General features: G+C 37.6%; 1 protein-coding gene across 2 annotated transcripts in view; it reads right to left on the reverse strand.

Annotated features, from left to right (window-relative positions):
• Window positions 1-19,790, reverse strand: part of celsr3 (cadherin, EGF LAG seven-pass G-type receptor 3) — a 95,548-nt gene that overhangs the window by 37,092 nt on the left and 38,666 nt on the right. Inside the window, exons 4-14 of one of the 2 annotated variants that reach the window (XM_067525841.1) lie at window positions 17,358-17,580; window positions 14,012-14,127; window positions 13,236-13,324; window positions 12,912-12,926; window positions 12,407-12,564; window positions 10,176-10,339; window positions 9,520-9,645; window positions 8,097-8,266; window positions 5,198-5,383; window positions 3,750-3,860; window positions 3,386-3,554 (exon numbers count right to left, since the gene is read on the reverse strand). In XM_067525841.1, coding sequence (XP_067381942.1) covers window positions 3,386-3,554; window positions 3,750-3,860; window positions 5,198-5,383; window positions 8,097-8,266; window positions 9,520-9,645; window positions 10,176-10,339; window positions 12,407-12,564; window positions 12,912-12,926; window positions 13,236-13,324; window positions 14,012-14,127; window positions 17,358-17,580 — 1,527 coding nt within the window. The remainder of the gene's footprint in view (window positions 1-3,385; window positions 3,555-3,749; window positions 3,861-5,197; window positions 5,384-8,096; window positions 8,267-9,519; window positions 9,646-10,175; window positions 10,340-12,406; window positions 12,565-12,911; window positions 12,927-13,235; window positions 13,325-14,011; window positions 14,128-17,357; window positions 17,581-19,790) is intronic. The other variant, XM_067525842.1, reaches the window with a different exon arrangement.

Consider the following 19,790-nt stretch of genomic DNA (forward strand, 5'->3'; position numbering starts at 1 on the left):
GTCTAACAGCTGCAGGCAGCGGGTTTCAGTGAAAAGACAATAAACCTTGTGCACTTGCACAGCATCAAATAGGAGACAAGAATTTCTATTAACAAGTAACATGTAGCTGCTAAATAGGCAGATATTTATCTTAAGAAGTGGTGGAGATGAAAATTTGTAGCATTCCTAGTTTTGATCTCAAAGCTGATCAATATATATTACTAATATATTACTAGGTGAGAAATCATTTATCATTGGGAACAAGTTTGCCCTGATTCAGCACCTTGAGCATCTGGCATCTACTGTAGGTTGAAACACAGGAAATAAAGCTTGAACTCATAAAATTCGCCCATCTTCCCAGAGGGTCTCAGTTTAATATGGTGCAGCTGCCCACCTTGCCTACAAACAATCCTACAATGCACTTTTCTGACAAAATCCATTTGAACAAGGATTTATTTGGCATTTGTAGTTTTAATAAATCGCTACTTTAACACCTCAACAAAAACACTGATAAATGACTCATCACCACAGCAAAACCAGCTTTGAGAGTTCTGGGTTCCCAAATTCTAAACATATGTTTTCCGATGTGATTGTGTTGGTTTTTTAAACAGCTCAGGGAAATCAAGTGGACATACATCAACATGGCTTTAATTTATCATATTAGACTCAGTTTTTCACTGCAGTGGATTACCCTGCAGCTACTGGCATCAACCGTCACACACAGGAACACACAGTGAGGGAGCAGATGTCTGCGTGCTTTCTCATGCAGAGCCTCGACTTGTGTGTGTGTGTGTGTGTGTGTGTGTGTGTGTGTGTGTGTGCGTGTTTTCTAGGATTTTGCATTGCACAAATAAAAGGTGCTGTCAGATGTAAGAGACCTATTAGGCTAGTTTCGGTACCAGGCCAAGACACACAAACACACTCATGAAAGGGAATTATTCAGAATGCACCTCTGCCTTTTTTCTCTCTCGGCTTTTATTAAACTTTGATTTGTCTCTAAGCAACATTCATAAAACACTTTCCATTTTTAATGCTCATTGTGCCAATGAAATAGAATGATAATGAGAGCAAGTGTGTGTGTTTGTGTGTATTTACAGCAAATACACGTGTGCACAAATAGTTTCGGACATGCACTGGGAGTGTGCATGAGTGTGCACGTTTGTGTGTGTGTGAGAGAGAGAGAGAGAGAGAGAGAGAGAGAGAGAGAGAGACAGATTGAGTCAATGTTTAAAAGGTATCTGTGTGTGTGTGTGTGTGTGTGTGCGCGTGTGTGTGTCAAAATGTTAGCATTAGCTGCGGGCTGGTGCAGGATGCTACAGGGATAGCAGCACCTCTCTGCTTCCTCTTCCATGCTGGTAGTCCTGAGGCTCTCTCACTAACAAACTATATCCTCCACTCGCTCTTTCACTTATTCCTCTTATGCTTCTTCCCCCTCCACTTTAAGTTCATGCTCTCATTCTGCAACTTTACTTTCTTGCACAACTTTGCCCAAACTTTCCTGTCACCTGAAAGCAGATACTGTGGTATCAGCCCTTGCACACTATGCTTTTAGTCTGGCTGTTTGGTATGGGTGAGTAAACCTTCTTCGAGTGCAGCTGAAACTCACAAACACAGCAAATCAATGATTATTTTATTAATTAGAAAAACAACCATGGTCTCCAGCTTTGTATGAAGCACAGCTGCGTTGTGGCTTTGCAATGGTGTCTGCAGTTGAAAAGTAGAGCTGAAAAACATTTTTACAGTTTTCAATATGTTTCAGATAAAATGCAATGTCCCAAGTCTGCGCTGACAAAATACCACCATACATTCACAATGAGTTGACCTGAATTGGTAATGGGTTGCAAATCATTAGTTGCACATTACTTCCCCTATTGTTTTCGACAGATGCAACACTGAAACATTATCAAATATTTTGTATTTGATGACAAGCTATCTGTACATTTCATTTAATTAAGGAGAAACCTCTGTTTTTGTACATGTTTCTTTTTCTCTCCTTTCACTATTCAATCTCTTGTCTCATAATCATAAATATAAATAATCTAGTTTAATCATCTAAGCTTGTTGGTCTAGCAAAGAATTGAACTATACTGTAGCCGTTGCATTAGTGGCTCTTAATACAGCTCAGAACAAAAAATAAAATATCATTCTCCATCTCTTTGTCTCTTCACTTTCACGCTTTTTCCTCTGTTGTGTTTGTGCAATTGTCATGTTAATTATCTCTCACTTCTATGATTCGTATGTCTCTGTGTACATATATGCTAGTTGCGTGTGTTTATTCCCAATTGTGTCACCAGTGTTTTCAGGCTGTTTGATTTGATGTTCTCTTTCCTTCTTTCTTCTTTTTTCATCACTTGCTTCAAAACATTTTGTGTTTATTTTACACTATTTCTGTCACCAGCCTCTTTTGCTTCATTAATGATTAACATTTTCAGTGTCTTTGTTCTTCTTCTACTTCTCTTTCATCTTTCTGTTGTTCCCAACCTCTTCTCTTACTCTTGCTACTTCTCTTTATGCCATATACTGTATGTTTTACCTCCTCCTGCTCTCTATCCTATTCTTTTAATCAGGTTTTCTCCATTAATTCTGCCTCATTATATTTCCCTGACTTAGGACATTTTGTAAGTCACTTGCTTCTCAGGTAGATGAGAACTCATTATGCATTCCCAAATATCTCTTTAACCCAGTTGGAGTATTGCCAGACACCTATGTAGATACGGCCATACTAACTTTATTCCCTTTCTCTTGCTCTCTACGTTCACGTCTAACTAGATTCTTTCACTTTCTCTTCTCCAGTCTTTTTTTCATATCGAGTGCCCAGTATGCAAAATATCACAATCACATTCCTGACATACATAAAAGTTTAATGCTGGAAAATCATTCTTTTGCAGACGTTTGTAACTTTTATTTTTTTCTTCATCAAATTTTGCACCCAGAAGAAATATTTATAGTTTCCTTTTCTTGAACTCCTGCAGTCTTTCACACAGCTCCAACATCATAGACAAAAAGAACAAGAATTTGTCTGCATTACAGGAGCCACTGTAGCAATTCTTGCATGATAACAGCAGCCTTCATCCCTCCATTACCTACAGCCACTTATCCTTGGGGGGTCACAGGGGGTGCAGCCAATTTTAGCATTGGGCTAGAGGCAGGAACCCAAACCCACAGTGCTTACCACTCTGGCGCATGCGCAACACTTGTCATCATTAACCTTTTTCCACGTTGAAGCCAAGTTAGATATTTCCTTCTCTGCATTTCTTATGATTTCAAAATGAGAACACAAGCCATCTATATCAACACAGAAGTCAGTGTCAAACTGCATATCAGAGCCTTATAGTATTAGAAGGTAATACGTGCCTACTCCTTGGCTTTATCCAAATCGGAAAACATGACATCTCTGTGTACTCACCAGGTTCACAGACACAGGTGTGCCGCTCCCATTGATCAGAACAGCGGCTGTGGGCGGGGCAAGGAGATGAGACACAGGGATTACCCACATTGCAGCCTGTCTCCACTTTTACAGCTCTTGATGGGTGGGGTATGGGAGGCGCATCAGGTCGTACACCCAACCGAACACCCTGCAGAGAGAGAGAGAGAGAGAGAGAGAGAGAGAAAGAGAGAGAGGGGGGGGGTAAGAGAGGTTAAGAGATAGCCAGCTTCATTTGTAGAAAGCTATCCCAGACCCATTACTTATTACATTTCCATTTCACATTTCCAGCTTCCCTCCACCCATTCACCAATAAACATTAAAAATCCATTTTACACATGCTCACCTGTATGCATCCTCTTATTCCATTTTGAACTTCTCCAGAGCCCAGCACTCCTCCCACATGCAGATGTTTCACCTTCAAACCATGAATCTCACTTCCCACTATCACTGTTCCCTAATGGAGAGAAAAAATGTGGAAAGGGGTGGGGGAGGGCAGATGGAGACAGGAAGGATTGCTGATATTAAGAGCTGCATGCAAACTCACTGAGTGGACTGATACACAAGGAGCAATTTGAATTCTAATATTTGACAAAGTAGAGGAACTCGCTAATTTATCAGATATGAAAATACCAGGCAGGATGTGCATTATATTGTAGGAAATGTCTCAAGTAAGGACATTATCTGCCACAAAGGCTTTGTTCAAAAATAAAGCGATTAATTTTATAAATTTATTCCATTAGAAGCCAGAAAGAGTATTTTATACCAAGATGAGAATGCTTTTCCTTTTTCAGTTCACAAACTGGAAGTTATGATTCATGCGTGTTTCATTTACGACTGACAAGTCCAGGAAGGCTTAGCAGCTCAACACTGAATGACTGACTTTATTACGTAAAAGGAAACAATAACACGGAAGTGCTGGTGAGAAGGTCATGCTCATCTGAAATCTCTGTCAATTCTGTGAAGTAATGTTGACAGGTAACTTTAGAACAACCAAGAAAACAATGAGCGCCATTTATCACCTGCAGCAGCAGACGAAGATGATAAAATGAGATCTGGCATGATAATAGCTCCACATATATCAAAAACATCAAAGGCAATCACTGATTAATTGGCAGCTTTAGCATTTAATAATGTTATATTTAAAAATGTTTTTGGATGTTTGCTGAATTAAAGTTTCTCATACAAGATTAAAAATCTTCCTTAATCTGACACTACTGCATTGAAATATAAATATTTTTCTTACAGATTACATCTTTTGCAATCTTATCCTTCACTGTACTGGCTCATAGCAGAAAGTGAGGTAGAATACAGAAGAAGTCTGTGTGTATAGAAATTTTTTGTATTACTAGTTATTAAAAAGGATTTTTTTTTTTTTTTGCCTGAATTTATTTCAAATGCTTCACAGTTTTGGCAATTTTCCATTGATTAGACTGAAAATGTATCTGCCAAAATAAATTAAGCCTGACAAACTCTTACAAAAAACTATTTCCCATTGAACTTGTTTGATTGAGACTGTGAAATTGCTATAAGAAATGTTTTAAAAATGGACAACTGGAAATCAACTATCATTAAAAATGAGGGGTTATTGATTTAGCAAAGCAAATGAAAACCTTTTTTAATCTGTGCATAGCAAATTATGTTTAACTCTATATCCTTCAGTGCTTAGTAGAGTTACTACAATAATACAATTTTTTACACTAACACCATTTCACTTTTTGATTCTGTATAACAATTTATGTTGGAACATTGTCATAAAAATTTTGCCTATGAGGTTTGTGTCACATCTATTACCTGATGGAGTCCAAAGTCAAGCCGCAGTGTGGCAACATAGCGCGTCTCACGGCCACTGCGAACGTCTCGCAGCTCCAGCTGGAGGTCGTGCCACTGACCGTCTGCTACATGAACCTGGTCCAACCGCAAACGCACCAGCCTGGTCGAACCACGGGTCACAGAGAACACCAGCTGACCACTTATCACCTGAATGTGGGAGAAAAACAAGTGTGGGCACACACACACGCACGCAAACACACACACACACACAGGTAAGGGGGAAAATGACAGAAAAAAGAGGGAGAGGCAAAAATCATGAGTTACTGAACAACACAGTGAAGGGATAAAATAGCCTGCTGGGTAGATACAAGGAGACCTAGGGGCCTTCTTGTATCACACAAAAAACTTAATGTTCAATATCTGTGTGCAAGTTCAAGTGTAACTAGAAAAGGCAATTTCCAAGGAAATTACGTGGGAGAGCTGTTAAGTCGCCCGGTAGAGGCCGACCGCTCAGAAGCGGCTGAGAGCAGAGGCGTTTGTACGTTCAAAGCCACAAACGCTGAAGAGAGATAAATACAAACAAAAAGAGAAAGAAGAAGATGACAAGAAAAGGAAAAAATCCAAAATCCCAGGAAAAGTTGAATTAAGAAAAGAAAAAAGTAGAAAGTAACAATGGAGGAAGTAAATAAGTAAAAAGTTGATATTTAAAGTGTAAAGAAGCAGAAAAAGAAGCAAAGTAAAAAGTTGCTATTGAAAGTGTAAAGAAAAAAGTAAGAAGTGAAAAAGCAACAACTTGATTAACAAAAGTGGAAAGAAGTAGTAAGAAACAAAGGAAAAGGTAAATATTCCCAAAGTTAAAAGAAACAAAGAAAGAAGCAAAGTAAAAAAGTTGCTATTAAAAGTGTAAAGGAAGAAGTGAAAAAGCAACAACTTGATTAACAAAAGTGGAAAGAAGTAGTAAGAAACAAAGGAAAAGGTAAATATTCCCAAAGTTAAAAGAAACAAAAAAAAGAAGCAAAGTAAAAAAGTTGCTATTAAAGTGTAAAGAAAAAAGCTAGAAGTAACTAATTAGAAATGAAGGAACCATTTTAATGCTGAAAAACTGTTGAAAAAAAAAAAAAGTTGAAAAGAGCTTTTAATTTGAAAGTGTGTTTCCTGTCTGTGTCTGCGTGGTAGTTTGTGTGTCCACTGTAGGGAGACTTCAAAACAAACTCATTTTAGCATTTAAATGCTAAATAATTAAAATAAGAATGATAAAAGGCTTTTATTTTGAAAGTGTGTTTCCTGTCTGTGGGTGTGTGTGTAGGGAAACTTCACCACAAAGTCATTTTAGCATTTAAATGCTAAAAAGTGGATAAAATATTATGAAAGGCTTTTATTTTGAAAGTGTGTTTCCTATCTGTGAGGGTGTGTGTGTAGGGAAACTTCACCACAAAGTCATTTTAGCATTTAAATGCTAAAAAGTGGATAACATATTATGAAAGGCTTTTATTTTGAAAGGGTATTTCCTGTCTGTGAGGGTGTGTGTCTGTGTGTGTCTCCACTGTGTATGTTGAGGGAGAAAAACTCAGGTAAAGTGTGTGGACACAGCTCTGAGGCTGATTACATGACGTCATGCAGCTGTGTCCGTTACCATGACAATGACTGCTGCCCGCTGCCCGCCTGCTGAGTCATGTGAGCCAAATGCAAAGGCAGGCTGGAAAAGTGCTGAGACTATGCCTCGCAAAATGCTCAAAATATGAAAAAGTATTAGTCCTATCGAAACAATTCAAAAACTGTGAGTGACAAAAGGCTTCAATGAACACACTGATGTACTTTATTTGAAGATACTCCATAAAATGAAGGCGTGGTGGCGATTTTAAAACAGCCCCCCGTTTGTGATTTGATTAGAATTTAAGAACCTCTGTTATAATGGGCTCCAATGGGAGTTTTGACGGCACTCTCTCTGCTTCTGGACACTTGGAGAAAGAACCGTCAGTCCTGTCACTATGAGAGTTACATTTACTGAAAGAAGACAAAAATACCTACATTCTGATGTATAGTTTGTTTATGTAAGATTAAAGTTGACTGAAGGAAAGAAGGAAAAGAAGGAAAAAAGTTGCTAAAAGTGGAAGCTGAAAAGTTAGAGTGCGTGTGATGTCACCCACTCTAGCTGCTCCAACATTCCGCAATACACACTAATGGAAAAGTTGAAAAAGCTCCAAAAGTTGCCTAAAACTAAAACTGCGATTATTCAAAAAGTATAAAAGATAGAAAGAAGCTGATCCACCCAGAAAAAGTTGAAAGGGACTAGACCCGTATAAAGTTTAAATGAAGTTTCTACTCCAAAGTATGACGACACAAGAGGCAGATGAAAAGTGGCAAGTTGAAGGGAAATTTTAAGTGCCTTCCATTCATTTTCTATGGGAAAAAAAGTTCATAAAAAGTGAAATATAATAAAAAGTATAAAAGTTATTAATGAGAAAAGTAATAGCATAGATCCCCTAAAAGAGACCTACGTTTAGGAAGTGGAACGAAGTTTCTACGACAAACCGTCTAGGAGGAGATAGTGACCGAAAAACGGCGAAATAATAATAATAATAAAGAAAAGGATCTCATAAGTGTGAGAGCTGTGCTTACAGCTCTCCCACTAATAATAATAAAGAAAAGGATCTCAATAGTGTGAGAGCTGTGCTTACAGCTCTCCCACTAATTCAATGCCCTCTTTGAATGTAGCATCAGAAATTTGAAATTAAAATAATAATTCTTTCAATAGGAAGGCATCGCCAGCCAAAGAGAGACAGAGAGAAACAGAAACAGGCATCTTAAACAGGTTTTTGGGAAATATGTTTTCACAAAGATCTGTTCTACTGAGGTTTAGTATAATTTTTTATTAATATATTTCTAAAAAGTGTACACATGTGTGTTTGTGTGTGTCCACCTGAAACAGCAGGCTGGTGTACTGGCCAGCCTGGGCCTGCAACAGCAACCCATCTCGTGCTCTGGTTCTGAACACCAGGCCAAGGTACCAGGGTGTGGAGATGGTGACATCGTTCTTCAGGTCCCACCACAGAGCGCTGTTACCCAGGAATCGGTGAGGGTGTGGCATTACTGAGGTGGGAGGGGACAGAGGGAGGAGAAATACATCATTTTTTTATGAATTGTTTGTTTTGAGGAAGAAGACGATTAATGCATTTTTGTCCGGCCTCTACGGGGCTAATTAAGTCTCTCAGTTTGTAAATGATAAATACATTTAGTCAAACTATTTTGACCAAGTAAAAAGTTGAGAAATGAGATTTTGAAATTTCAAATGTTTATTAATAAGGATAAATACCAAATTGTTGACAAAGATGCCGCTGCACATTAATGAATGATCAAAATCACATTTTGTCTTTGTACCAATGACCATGATGATTAAGATTTCGCTGTGTCATACTAATAGGACCACAAACTCAAAATAAGTCTCTAAATAAGAACTAGTGATCACAAAACACAACTTTTTTTCACACATCTTGCCAAATGATTTCCCTGCTGGCTTGACCATCTGTGCTCACAGTCGAGACATGTCTGTAAATATAGAATTGGCATCTTCATTCCACCTGGCCTACAGAACATCCACTGATGTGTAAAGAATCCCTCTAGTTTTATCTAGGTCCATTTATTCAGAGGAAATAAAGTGAGATATCAAGGTTCTGAAGGACAGCTCAAATGCAAAATTAAGCAATATGTCATGACACTATTAGTGTATTAGTTTTAGCATTTTACAGTTTTGTCGGCATAGTCCAAACCCTGCAACCAATGATCCAATATCATAGATTGTACTTATGCATGCACTTTAACCTCCATATTGTATTACAGCCTAAGTGGTGACTCAGCACAAAACAAGGAGTAAATGAAGAAATATGCTGAAATTCAGGCTGAAGCAATAGCTTCAACAGATGAATGAATGACAAAGCAGTTCTGGATCTGAACTACTGAAGTGTTGGCCCATTAAGACAGCTTATTTCTGTAGTTAACTAATGTGTGAATAACAAAGATCTACACAAGTTTAAAGGTATTCCCCAGAGCCTTTTGACTTCACTAATTAGTCACAAATTAATGAGGCATTAGTATAATTAGTACCAACAAATAAAGGCCACCGAAGATCAGGGACATGCTGCTGCATTTTTAATACCATGACTCATCTCATGGTCACTGGCACGAGACACAAACTGCCAATTAGCTCAGTCATGGTCTCACGTGTTAGTGACAATTATGCCAAAGTAGCAAATAAAACAAATAAATGTGACATTATTAAAGGTTAACATTGGTTGAAACGTGAACTGTAGGGATTCAAAATAGAAATAACTCCTTTAGTCACTCACCATGGCTGCAGTCCTTCCCTCCATACCCTAGGGGACAGTCACAGGAGAAAGTCTCCCAGCTTACCCTGCAGGTCCCCCCATTCTGACATGGGTTGGATTTACAGAAGGGCAGCTTGGCACTGCAGCCTACAAAAAGAAAAAGAAATGCATATCTTATAAGTGAAACATCCAAAACAAACATGAACCAGTTGGTCTTAAGCTTCCAGTCTGCATTATTACACATAAATGTTTTAAATATCTATCTTCTCATCATCAACAAAACATTGAGCATAGATTGGTGGACATTTTCATTTTTGTGACTTTAATATTGTATAGTATTGACCTTGAAATATTACAATTAATGAGTTAATAAATCTACCGTATATCTATAAGGACATATGGGATATTAACTGTTATTTTTAAACATTAAAGTGAATCTTTTCTATGGAATGATTATCTGACTGTAAACACTGTCAGAAAAGAAAACAACAATATGTCCAGCAATCAATGCAATTCAAGATAATTCATAGGACATATTGCCTAATGAGATACTTCAATTCATAATAGTGATTTGTGTTTCTTTATTTGATAAAAACAAAAGCTTTTGTGAATGTCCTAAATGTTATAAATATCAGTTATAGCATTTACTGAGTAAATATATAATTAGCAATGCTGACCAGGGATTGTTCCATTATTAGCAATAAATCCAGCTAAGTCCAGCGGCTTGTTGTCAATATGCAGCTCCTTCATACAGCCGATAAACTCCCTGGTGCCAAACGGGAAGTTGTCTGGTACATTGGGAACTCCACCCAGAAACAACGGACCAGTCAAGTCCAGAGACCTAAGACAGCAAAAGAAAGAGAGGACGAAGAGTAAATAAGAGGCAAAAGAGATGGAGGCTAAGGAAGTAAAGGACAATTATCCCTGAAGGACTGAGTGAAGAAGGGAGGAGAGGGATGAGGGAAGACGGGAAAGAAAGGGAAAACATGAAAAGAGGCTATGAGAGAGAAAAAGGGATTAAGAAACCCAGAGATTAAATGTGTCATCAGAGGTAATGTCAAACGCAACAGGAATCAGAGAATGTGATTGTTAAGGAGATGTGAAATGATGTTCTTGAGGTTAAAATTGGTAACAGCAAAAAAAGAGAGAGATTGAAAACAGGAGACAAAAAAAAAAAAGAGATGAAGAAACAGCTAACAACATGAGAGAAGAGGTAAATGTGCCTGACAGGCAGAGGCAGAAAAGAAAGGAGGAAGATGTTTGGGGACATCAACTAACAACAGAGTTGCAGGAATTGAAAGCAGAAAATACGGCAATGACGACATGTGGAGGCAGCCGGAGAGGCAGATGAACAAACAAGAGATTAAGTGTGAGTTACAACAAATACCAAGAGGGAGTGAGCATAAAGACAACTGACAAGACGGATGAAAAATGGATACGGGCAGGAAAAACAGAGAAACAGCAAATAACAGTTATTGGACTGCATGAATCAAAAAATAAAATACGGAAATAGTTGCGTTTTTTCCCAGTGTTTTTCTTTTCATATCACTTTGGCGACACATGCCATGTACCGAGCCAATAAATGCCTGTGGAATATGAATTGATAGAAGCCTGAGAGACAAAAGCCATCTGAGTCCAACAAACAAGAGATTAAGTGCGAGTTACATCAAATATCAACAGTGAGCGTCATTAGAAGAGGATGTCAAGTCTGTGCAAAAGGAGGGTGAGCTGTTAATGGAGAAATGGAGAAGGAAAACAGGAAGAAGAGTGTTGAAGCATTAGTCTTTGGCCTTTCTCTTTGATCTGTCTTCTCTTCTTTCAGCCTCACTTAGCGAGGACAGAACACAGGCAGCGTGATTACAGCTTCCAGAGGCGAGGCCAGACATCAACATAATGACGGGCGGCATCTTTCTGCATGTGTATGTGCGGTGAGCGGTGCAATCTAGGGTGCAGATATAGGCCTTTAGGTGGGTAGGTACACACCTCAAGTAGAAACAAAAGTCAGAACAGACAATAAAAAGTGATGTAGTGGAATTAAAAGTGTCAATTTGAATGTTTAGATTGCACATACTGTAAGAGACAGACTAAGACCAGGGAGTAATGAAAAGAGAAGAAAATTTACACCATGCACAATCAGCCAAAAGCGTAACAATACCAGACACAGACAGATATGAGGGAGCATGAAGATGTCAAACAGCAGCGCCTCATTATAGCATCAGGTCCCCACAGATTTCCCTCTGCCGTCACCTCATCACCCTTATCTGACATCCCCTGAAAATCTGTTCAACAGCAGCTGTCTCAGTCAAAGTTTTAGCTGTATTTTAACAGATTATGCTGCTTAAATTTGCATTAAATCATGTGTTACACTCACTCTTCCTCTCAACAGAGTGATCGACTTACAGGCACCTTAAACCATACTGAAACTAAAATTTTTATATATGTGAAATTAAAAAAATGTTTTTAGAAGAATTGTCTATTAGGAACAAAAACTAAAATATGCTCAATGTTAACATGCATTTTTTGTTAGCACATAGGGACATTACACAGGTCATGTTGGGAAGCTGGGGCTTAAGAGGTTGTTGAAACAATCCCTTCACTGACAGAGGAATAAAATAATATGTAGTAAATAGTAGGTGCAAATGTACCTGCAATGTGATCATTTTTGAATAAGTTGTGTAATTTGTAAATGTTTAAAAGTCCATATACAAACTTTAATAGCACCGATGATGATATGAGGTGTTAACTCCAAATTATCTATCTTTTACTACAATTAAGTGACACACCAACAGCTAAGAGCTGACCAGTGTGCTGCTGCACCCGAAAAATTTAAATGCTAAAACGTAGAGAAACACACATGTATAAATGCAGAAAATGAACAGCATGGAGATGAAAGAAAAGATAAACTCACTTCTTGCTGCTGGTCTGTTTGCCCTGTGCAGCACAGCTATAATTTCCGAGCTGCGTACCAAAGCGGAGTGACAAGGCCGTATCACAGTCGTCAATGCTCACCACAGCAATCTTTTCATCTGATGGACCCTGGGCCTCACCGCTCATACTGCGCTTGGGCTGAAAAAACACATACACCACATTGAACACAGTCTGAAGAAACAAAACAACTAATACCATGACTCCAACATGCACTAGATAATAAAATAACAGCACCAACACATAAATATCTACACCGCTACTGTTCATTATGTTAGAATAGGGGAAGATCTGAGTTAGTAGGACGGGAAAAACAACTGACAGTGTATATTGGAATGAAAACTGTGGATTAAAAGCAGACAGACACATTCACACTTGACTTACTGTCTGCTTGTGTAAAGAGACAGAGGGAGAAAAAGGAAGAAAAAGAAAGAAACAAAGAAAGATGAACGTGTACTGTATGTGCATCCGGACACACTCATACTCACATAGCGTGTAGCTGGCTGAGGGAAATGAAAGAACATGAAGAAAATTAAAGGAGATATGCATAAATAAAATGGTGACAAGCAAACACCCACATAATGCACACACAAACACTCCAGCTCAATTCAAAGTGCTTTGTCGGCACTGAAGGCTGGGAAACTATTCTGCAGACGCATCAGGAGAAGAAAAATTCCTTTCAAAACAAAACATTTCACAAACTTCAAAAGACAACATATCAAACTAACATCAGTAAAGCAAAATGTAAGATCAAAAGTAAGTTTAGAAATCAAAATGGTGTAGAACAAAAACAAACTCAGATGAAAACTCACCTTGTTGTAGTAGTGGATGTGAACTGTGTGCCAATTTCCATCGCTCACACCGCCAGGCAGGAAGGGACTCACCTGAGTGGACGATTCACCTGCAGGGAGGACGTTTGCGTCAAAACATGAGCACGTAATAATTCAAATTGGTATAAAAATCAATGGATTTTATTAAAAATGATTTATCTGTGTTTCCTTTTAACTTCTGATATAAAACAAGTAATTTGCAAATATAAAAATAGAATTGTCATATGATTGTCATATAATATCTCCTGTATAGACACACATCTATACATGGGGAGCAGGCTGCTTTAGCAAAAAGGAAAAAAAACTTCAGCTAAGGTTTAATCAGTTTAACTTGCTTTGTTGAGTGCAATGCATGAGTTGGCACTGTTGTTAAGGTCTCGGATACCTATGAGGTCAGATGTAGGGAGGCAATACAAGCATTACTGATAAGTTTGTTTTAGCTGGAAACAGATGGCATGGTGAAGGCATAGAGGAAATAGTGTAATAAGATGGCTGATGGATGACTATATGTACAACATACATATTTCTGCTAAGTTACTGTATATGTATTCTAGACCACTGTAGCCAAATATAACATACATTCTCTAAAAATGGCATAAAATATGTACTTCTCTATGTCTGCAGTAGACCCAACACCACATCAAAGGATAATGGATTTTATATTTTCAGTGTCAAATCTGACTTTGTCTGCTACAGATGTCCATAAATGAACAGAAATACTAGAGCACACAAGCACAATCATACACAAAGGTAAGTACCTGTGGAATATTTGAAGACCACTTGTCCTTCCTGGATCTCCAAAGCAATAAAGTCATGTTTCTCATTGAAGCGTCCATTATAGAGGAGAAGACCACTGTTCTCCATTGTGGCAAAACTACAACATGCACACAGAATACACATAGAAATCAGTGTGAGTAAAATTAAGAAAATAATAGGCAATATACTCTATGCAATTTGGTTATTAAACATAACAGCATAGTTTTACATTGTTGTTTCCTGACAATATATGTGAAATTAATATGAGAGGATACATTATAGGGATTTGCTTGAGATTCTTAATTCTTGGTTTGGTTAATTATAATGTTCATTGTAACCTTCGACCCTGAGTCAGTGAGCCATACAATAAGAGCTGGTTTCAAACACTAGACACCAGACATTATTCATACTGCAAAGGGTTAGGTATTCAAACTGTACCACAGTTAACAACCCCTATTCCTTCAGCCTTTCCCTCTTTCCAGCTGGTCAGATTCATGCAGTTCTATTTACATATACAGTATGTTACAGCATATTGATAATTAGAATTTAATTACTTAATTTTCTCCAGCAAGGCCAGGGGGACCTGCTAAGGCCAAGGCTGCCATGATTATACAGCCTGATCAAAAGCATTAGTAGTTTTCTTGATCTTACAGCACAGATAACTGATATTCTCTCCCACCATTAAGACACAAAGAAATTCATTACAGAAAATGTGTACTTTAAAGAATAAAATCTGTTGGACTGGTTGAAGGATGATAATTTGAGGATAAACTCAAATCCTTTAAAAAAAATGAGTAATTGACCATATTTTTTAGATATGTGTTGGATTTCAGGCACAGAGCAAGAGCCTTGGAGCTGAAGGGTTCTGCCTTTTACACACTGAGCGTTTTGCTTTATGAACTAAACTTAAGTCCTTGAAGAACAATACTTCTACTCAAAGTTTCTGTTAGGTTAAGGTATTTAATGTTCTGTAGAAAAATAATATACACCTATTGTCTGGATTTGTTGCAATTGTCTAAAATAAAGTTGCATGACTTATTTGCTCTGTCATAGGTCCTAGAGCATCATGGCATCTTGATCTTGAGAAATAATCTCCAGGATTATAGCTTCATATAAGAACATGCCCATACTGTCACAGTCCTACACAACAGAACCATACCATAGATACTTTCTCTGACAGGGATATAACTACAAAAACAGTTATCCACCAGGAACAGCCGAAAAAATACATAATCTGAGCTCAATGTATGAGTCACTAAAGCAGTTTGCAGGGTATATTTTTTTTTAAAAAGTATGTATGAACTGCAAAAATTCCAAGTGCATATGAACAAAATACAGTAATAATAAGATAATCTAAACTCAGCTCATCAGTTACCAACAATTTATCAATATAGCTGGAAAAATGTCCACCTCCACCCTATTGTAACTTAAAAATACATTGTTAAAGTCTTGCAGTGAGAACATTTCCATATCCATGCTGCCACAGCCCTGCATAACAGAACCACACTGTTCATAATAATTTCTCTAGAGTTTCTTTTTTTTTTTTTCTTTTGCAGTGAGGAAATAAAATGCTCTGACATAAAGTGAATAATGTTAATGACGATTAAGTCTTAAGTGACCCAGATGAAATCAGGCCAAGGAGTGTAGTAAGCAGCAAAAAGGCCCCAAACAAACACTGTCCAGGGAAAAACGCTGAAATTTTGTCAGAGAAAAGTGTATCAATGCAATCTAAGTATAGGTCACTTATGAATAAGTCAGCATAAGATAGCATGAAATCACTCCAAAGGTTTGATAACCAGAAACAAGAGAAATAGGATTAAGGCTTTACATTAGATGCTCTTCACAGTCTTTAAAGGCAAAATCTATTACTGTGGTCCAGAAATTCAAGAAAATAAAATACACTTCTACAGTAGTCAGTCCTGTAGATTCAGTGTGGTTGAATAACCGTGGAGCTGACAAGTGTTAAAAAACATTTAGTTTCTGTACAACATTCCTTTCATTCTCAAGGACACCTCAATGCTGAAAGGAAATAACTTTACACAGTTCCTTGCCCAAATGTTTCCATCAAAGTACAAGAAAATGTTTCTTTCCTTTAGGCGATTCTCTTCCAGAAACTGAAAAGTAACACAAAACCTCTTAATTGTTCCCAAATGAAACCCAAGTGAGCTTTACACCTAACATTTTATTTCTTGACTTAAAATAAAACATCCCTAGTAAACTAAGAGGTCACAAATCAATGGAACAAAAAGTGCCGTTGTGTCCCAACAATGCACAGCAGCTCACTTGGTGAGAATAGCATGACCACAATATCTGACAGGAACAACTGCGTCAGCCTAGAAACAACCTCTTGGGCAATGTCACCCTAGCAACTATCATAAGGGGACATCGCCCATGGCAACCCTGTCTGACGGCCACTTCAGATATCCCATAGTAAACCACTCAATATGTCAAGAGGCAAAGGGAGGGTAATGGGTGAGCAAGACAAAGACAAAGGACATAAAAGAAGACATACTGAACTCTGCAGTAATAACACTTTTATCTCCAGGTAGAAAATGTAAAATCAAACTGTGACTAGTTGGTGAACCAGGTTATGGTGAAAGGACTGAATGCAGAAAAATCCAAACAAAGCGGGTCTCTATCTTATGGCTCTACAGGTTTTATGTAAATATGCAAGATGGAGATTTTAAACACTGATGACAACACAATGATGTCATTAGTTCAAGTGTTCTAAAATCAAAAGCTTTACATTACAAAAACAATAAGTTAATTAAGATTCCCTAAGAGAATCTGAATTAAATTACAGTAAACAATTTTACTAAAAGCCTGTTTTAAGACTAGATTTGCAACTGGGTGATTATATTTCTGGAAAAATAAAGTTTTCTGACCCCTCCACAAAGAGAATTTGAAGTAACTAGAAACACTTGTCTTTGAAGACTGAAACAACTGAAAAGGGTGCTAAGATATAATACAAAGAAAGAGTGGAATGAGGGAAAGCAAAGGAGCTGTTACAGAAACCGGTAAAGTGACAGATGAAAAAGAAGAGAAAGGAGAAACTGCACTCCGTGCTGAAGAGAGGTGGAAAAGCAAAAAGAGGAACCATGAATAATAGGATCGATGTCTGAGACGGAGACGAAATAAATAGATTAAAGCAAAGAGAGGAGAGACTGAGAGACAGGGTGAATCAAAGAGGAGTGGTTATGGATCCATTGTGAGTTAGACTGGATGAAGAGAACAAAACAAGCCAGAACTGCAAGAAAAAAGCATGAAATCTGAATAGTTAAATAGTTTTGACAAGAAATACAAAGCTTAAGAAGCACATTACATTTCAAATTCACTTAATCTACTCACGTTAATGAAATGGAGAGGTGAAACCTCTGTCTAAGGCCCCGGAACATGACGAAAGATTTGGGTGGAAAGGATCGGGCAGTGACAGTGCAGTATGGACGCTCATAGCCTCCTGCAGGACACTCGCAGCGGAAACCCCCACCTGAAAGATCCCGACAAGTCCCTCCATTACGACAAACGCCTGGCACACACCTGCCCTGCCGCCGGTCAAACTCACAGCGATCACCTGTGGATTATAAATGAAAAGAATAATCAGTGACTCAGTGGCAGATCACCAAACTTGATGGCAATATGCTATGAGCAACATAACAAATATTAATGCTTTTCCTAAAAAAAAAAAAAATCATCATCAACCACAATTAACAATAATAATAACCATACAGCTCAAAATAATATCCTGAGAAATACATATTTATACCCAGACAACAAAAGGAGGAAATAAAATTTAGGACATCTTTTAATTTGAAGACATTTGAATGAAAATTAGCTGATTTTTGCATTAAGTATCTGCAAGCTCCCTCCACAGAGATGCTGTGTCTGTACGCTTTGACTTCACTGCACCACCAACACTTTAGATCCTAATGCTTATATGCTGAATTTAAATTATGTCTGCTACAAAATATTGTCATTAATTTCAAATTGTACTCATTAGGCTATAAGCACAACAGGTAAGGTAAATGAATATGATTTATGTTAGACATAATTACATAAAAAGCAGCCTGAAAACATTCTTTGTGAACAAGGATTCTATAGGTACATAGTTTAATCTATAGTTTCATAATTTTAAATTGCAAGCTCTAACACAGAAATGGTTTGGATCCATTGTTACTGAGATAAATGTTATACTGTAGATTCAATGAATAAATAAACACAACATCATTGATGTGAGCTGCACTCGTCTGCACTACTAACAAATCTCTGCAGCATCAAACCTTTGAAGCTTGGTCAAACTCACCAACAGTGTTATGGTTCATTTTTATAGTACACAGTATTTTCAACAGTGGCTTTATAATAGCTCATTAACCAGGAGTTGTGACATTATAAACCTCCATTTGGAAAAAGCTTATGCATATAACATGTCTATAATTTATATCAACTACTTAGTAGAAAAAAACAGCATAACTGTACTGTAGACCAATTATTTACAGTATGAGTTTCTGATAAGTCCCAAATGAATTTATAGCCTTGTCTGCAGTCTGCAAGACTGTCAAGCTGATAGTGGGCTTAGAAGATTAACGTTAGGAAACATATTTGAAGTGTAAAGGTAGCATTTATACATGCTTAAAGGTTAATTTAGGTCATTTTCTAAATAAATGATACAGTCCACAATCACCATACAGACAATAAAACAAAAACTGAATCTTCAATACCTATGTTTGGTTGGTTAGTCAGCCTGCCGCCGGGAATAGCATAATCGTCTGTGGCATAGAATTCTGTTGTCCAAAAACTATTAGAAACACATCCGACAAACAAATCGTTCCCCTATGTGACATATTTCTATTCTTCTAAAAGTGTTGAATAATATAAATATTGTGAGAAGTAATGCATGTGCAGCTCACTGACCACGGGCCATGAAATGCAAGGAAAGGAAAGGCAACGTTTTTTTAAAAAGAAATATGTCTAGTTGGAGCTAGTTGGCTTTAATGTGTGTCTGACTAAGCCTGCTGAGCTCAACTGTAGGGTCTTAAGATGTTTGAAGGTCCTTTTTTATGCAGAACAGGGAAAAAAGAAAGATTTGGCTGGTGGTGGGAGGCCAGATTCTATTTCTGTGGTCTTTTTAAGCTATTTCAATATCTAAAATTCCTCCCTCAAGAGCAAAAAGTTGTAAACTGGTGGCTTATATGACATCACATTTAAAAGTGCATTAAAAGGTTAAATTATCCTGATAATTGTTGATCTTAGCTTGATATTAATTAGCTTAATAACTGCTGAGTAAAACTTCTCAAATAAAGAGCCTTATGTAAAATTAGCTTTCTGTTTCTTTACACTGAGCATTCTAAAAACAGACACGATATTCTGTACATACCTATGGTCTTATTTATCTGAAAACTGTGAATCAGTGAGCATTTGAATTTACATTGTGCTTGTTATCTTTCTCTAAAAAACTTATCGGGCTCCTTAAAGAGAAGAGAAGTTGATCACGTCTTCTCATCAATTGTGATATTGATGGCATTTATACAGGAATATAATCATCTATTCGCATTGACTGTTTCTTTGAGAATCTTCAAAACAAACAGCAAAGGTTCTATTATGTAACTTGAGAGTGTTCTGTTGGGTTTGATGGGGGTTGCTTAACATGAGGGTCCTGAATAGACCACTCCACACCTTCTTCTCCTTTTCCTTTCGGCTCTTCCCTTCCAGGGGTCGGCACAGCGATGTACCCCCATCTAACCCTGTCCTCTGCATCCTCTTCTCTCACACTAACTAACTTCATGT

Source organism: Channa argus, chromosome 13, assembly GCF_033026475.1.
Source record: "Channa argus isolate prfri chromosome 13, Channa argus male v1.0, whole genome shotgun sequence".
NCBI classification, from domain to species: Eukaryota; Metazoa; Chordata; class Actinopteri; order Anabantiformes; family Channidae; genus Channa; species Channa argus.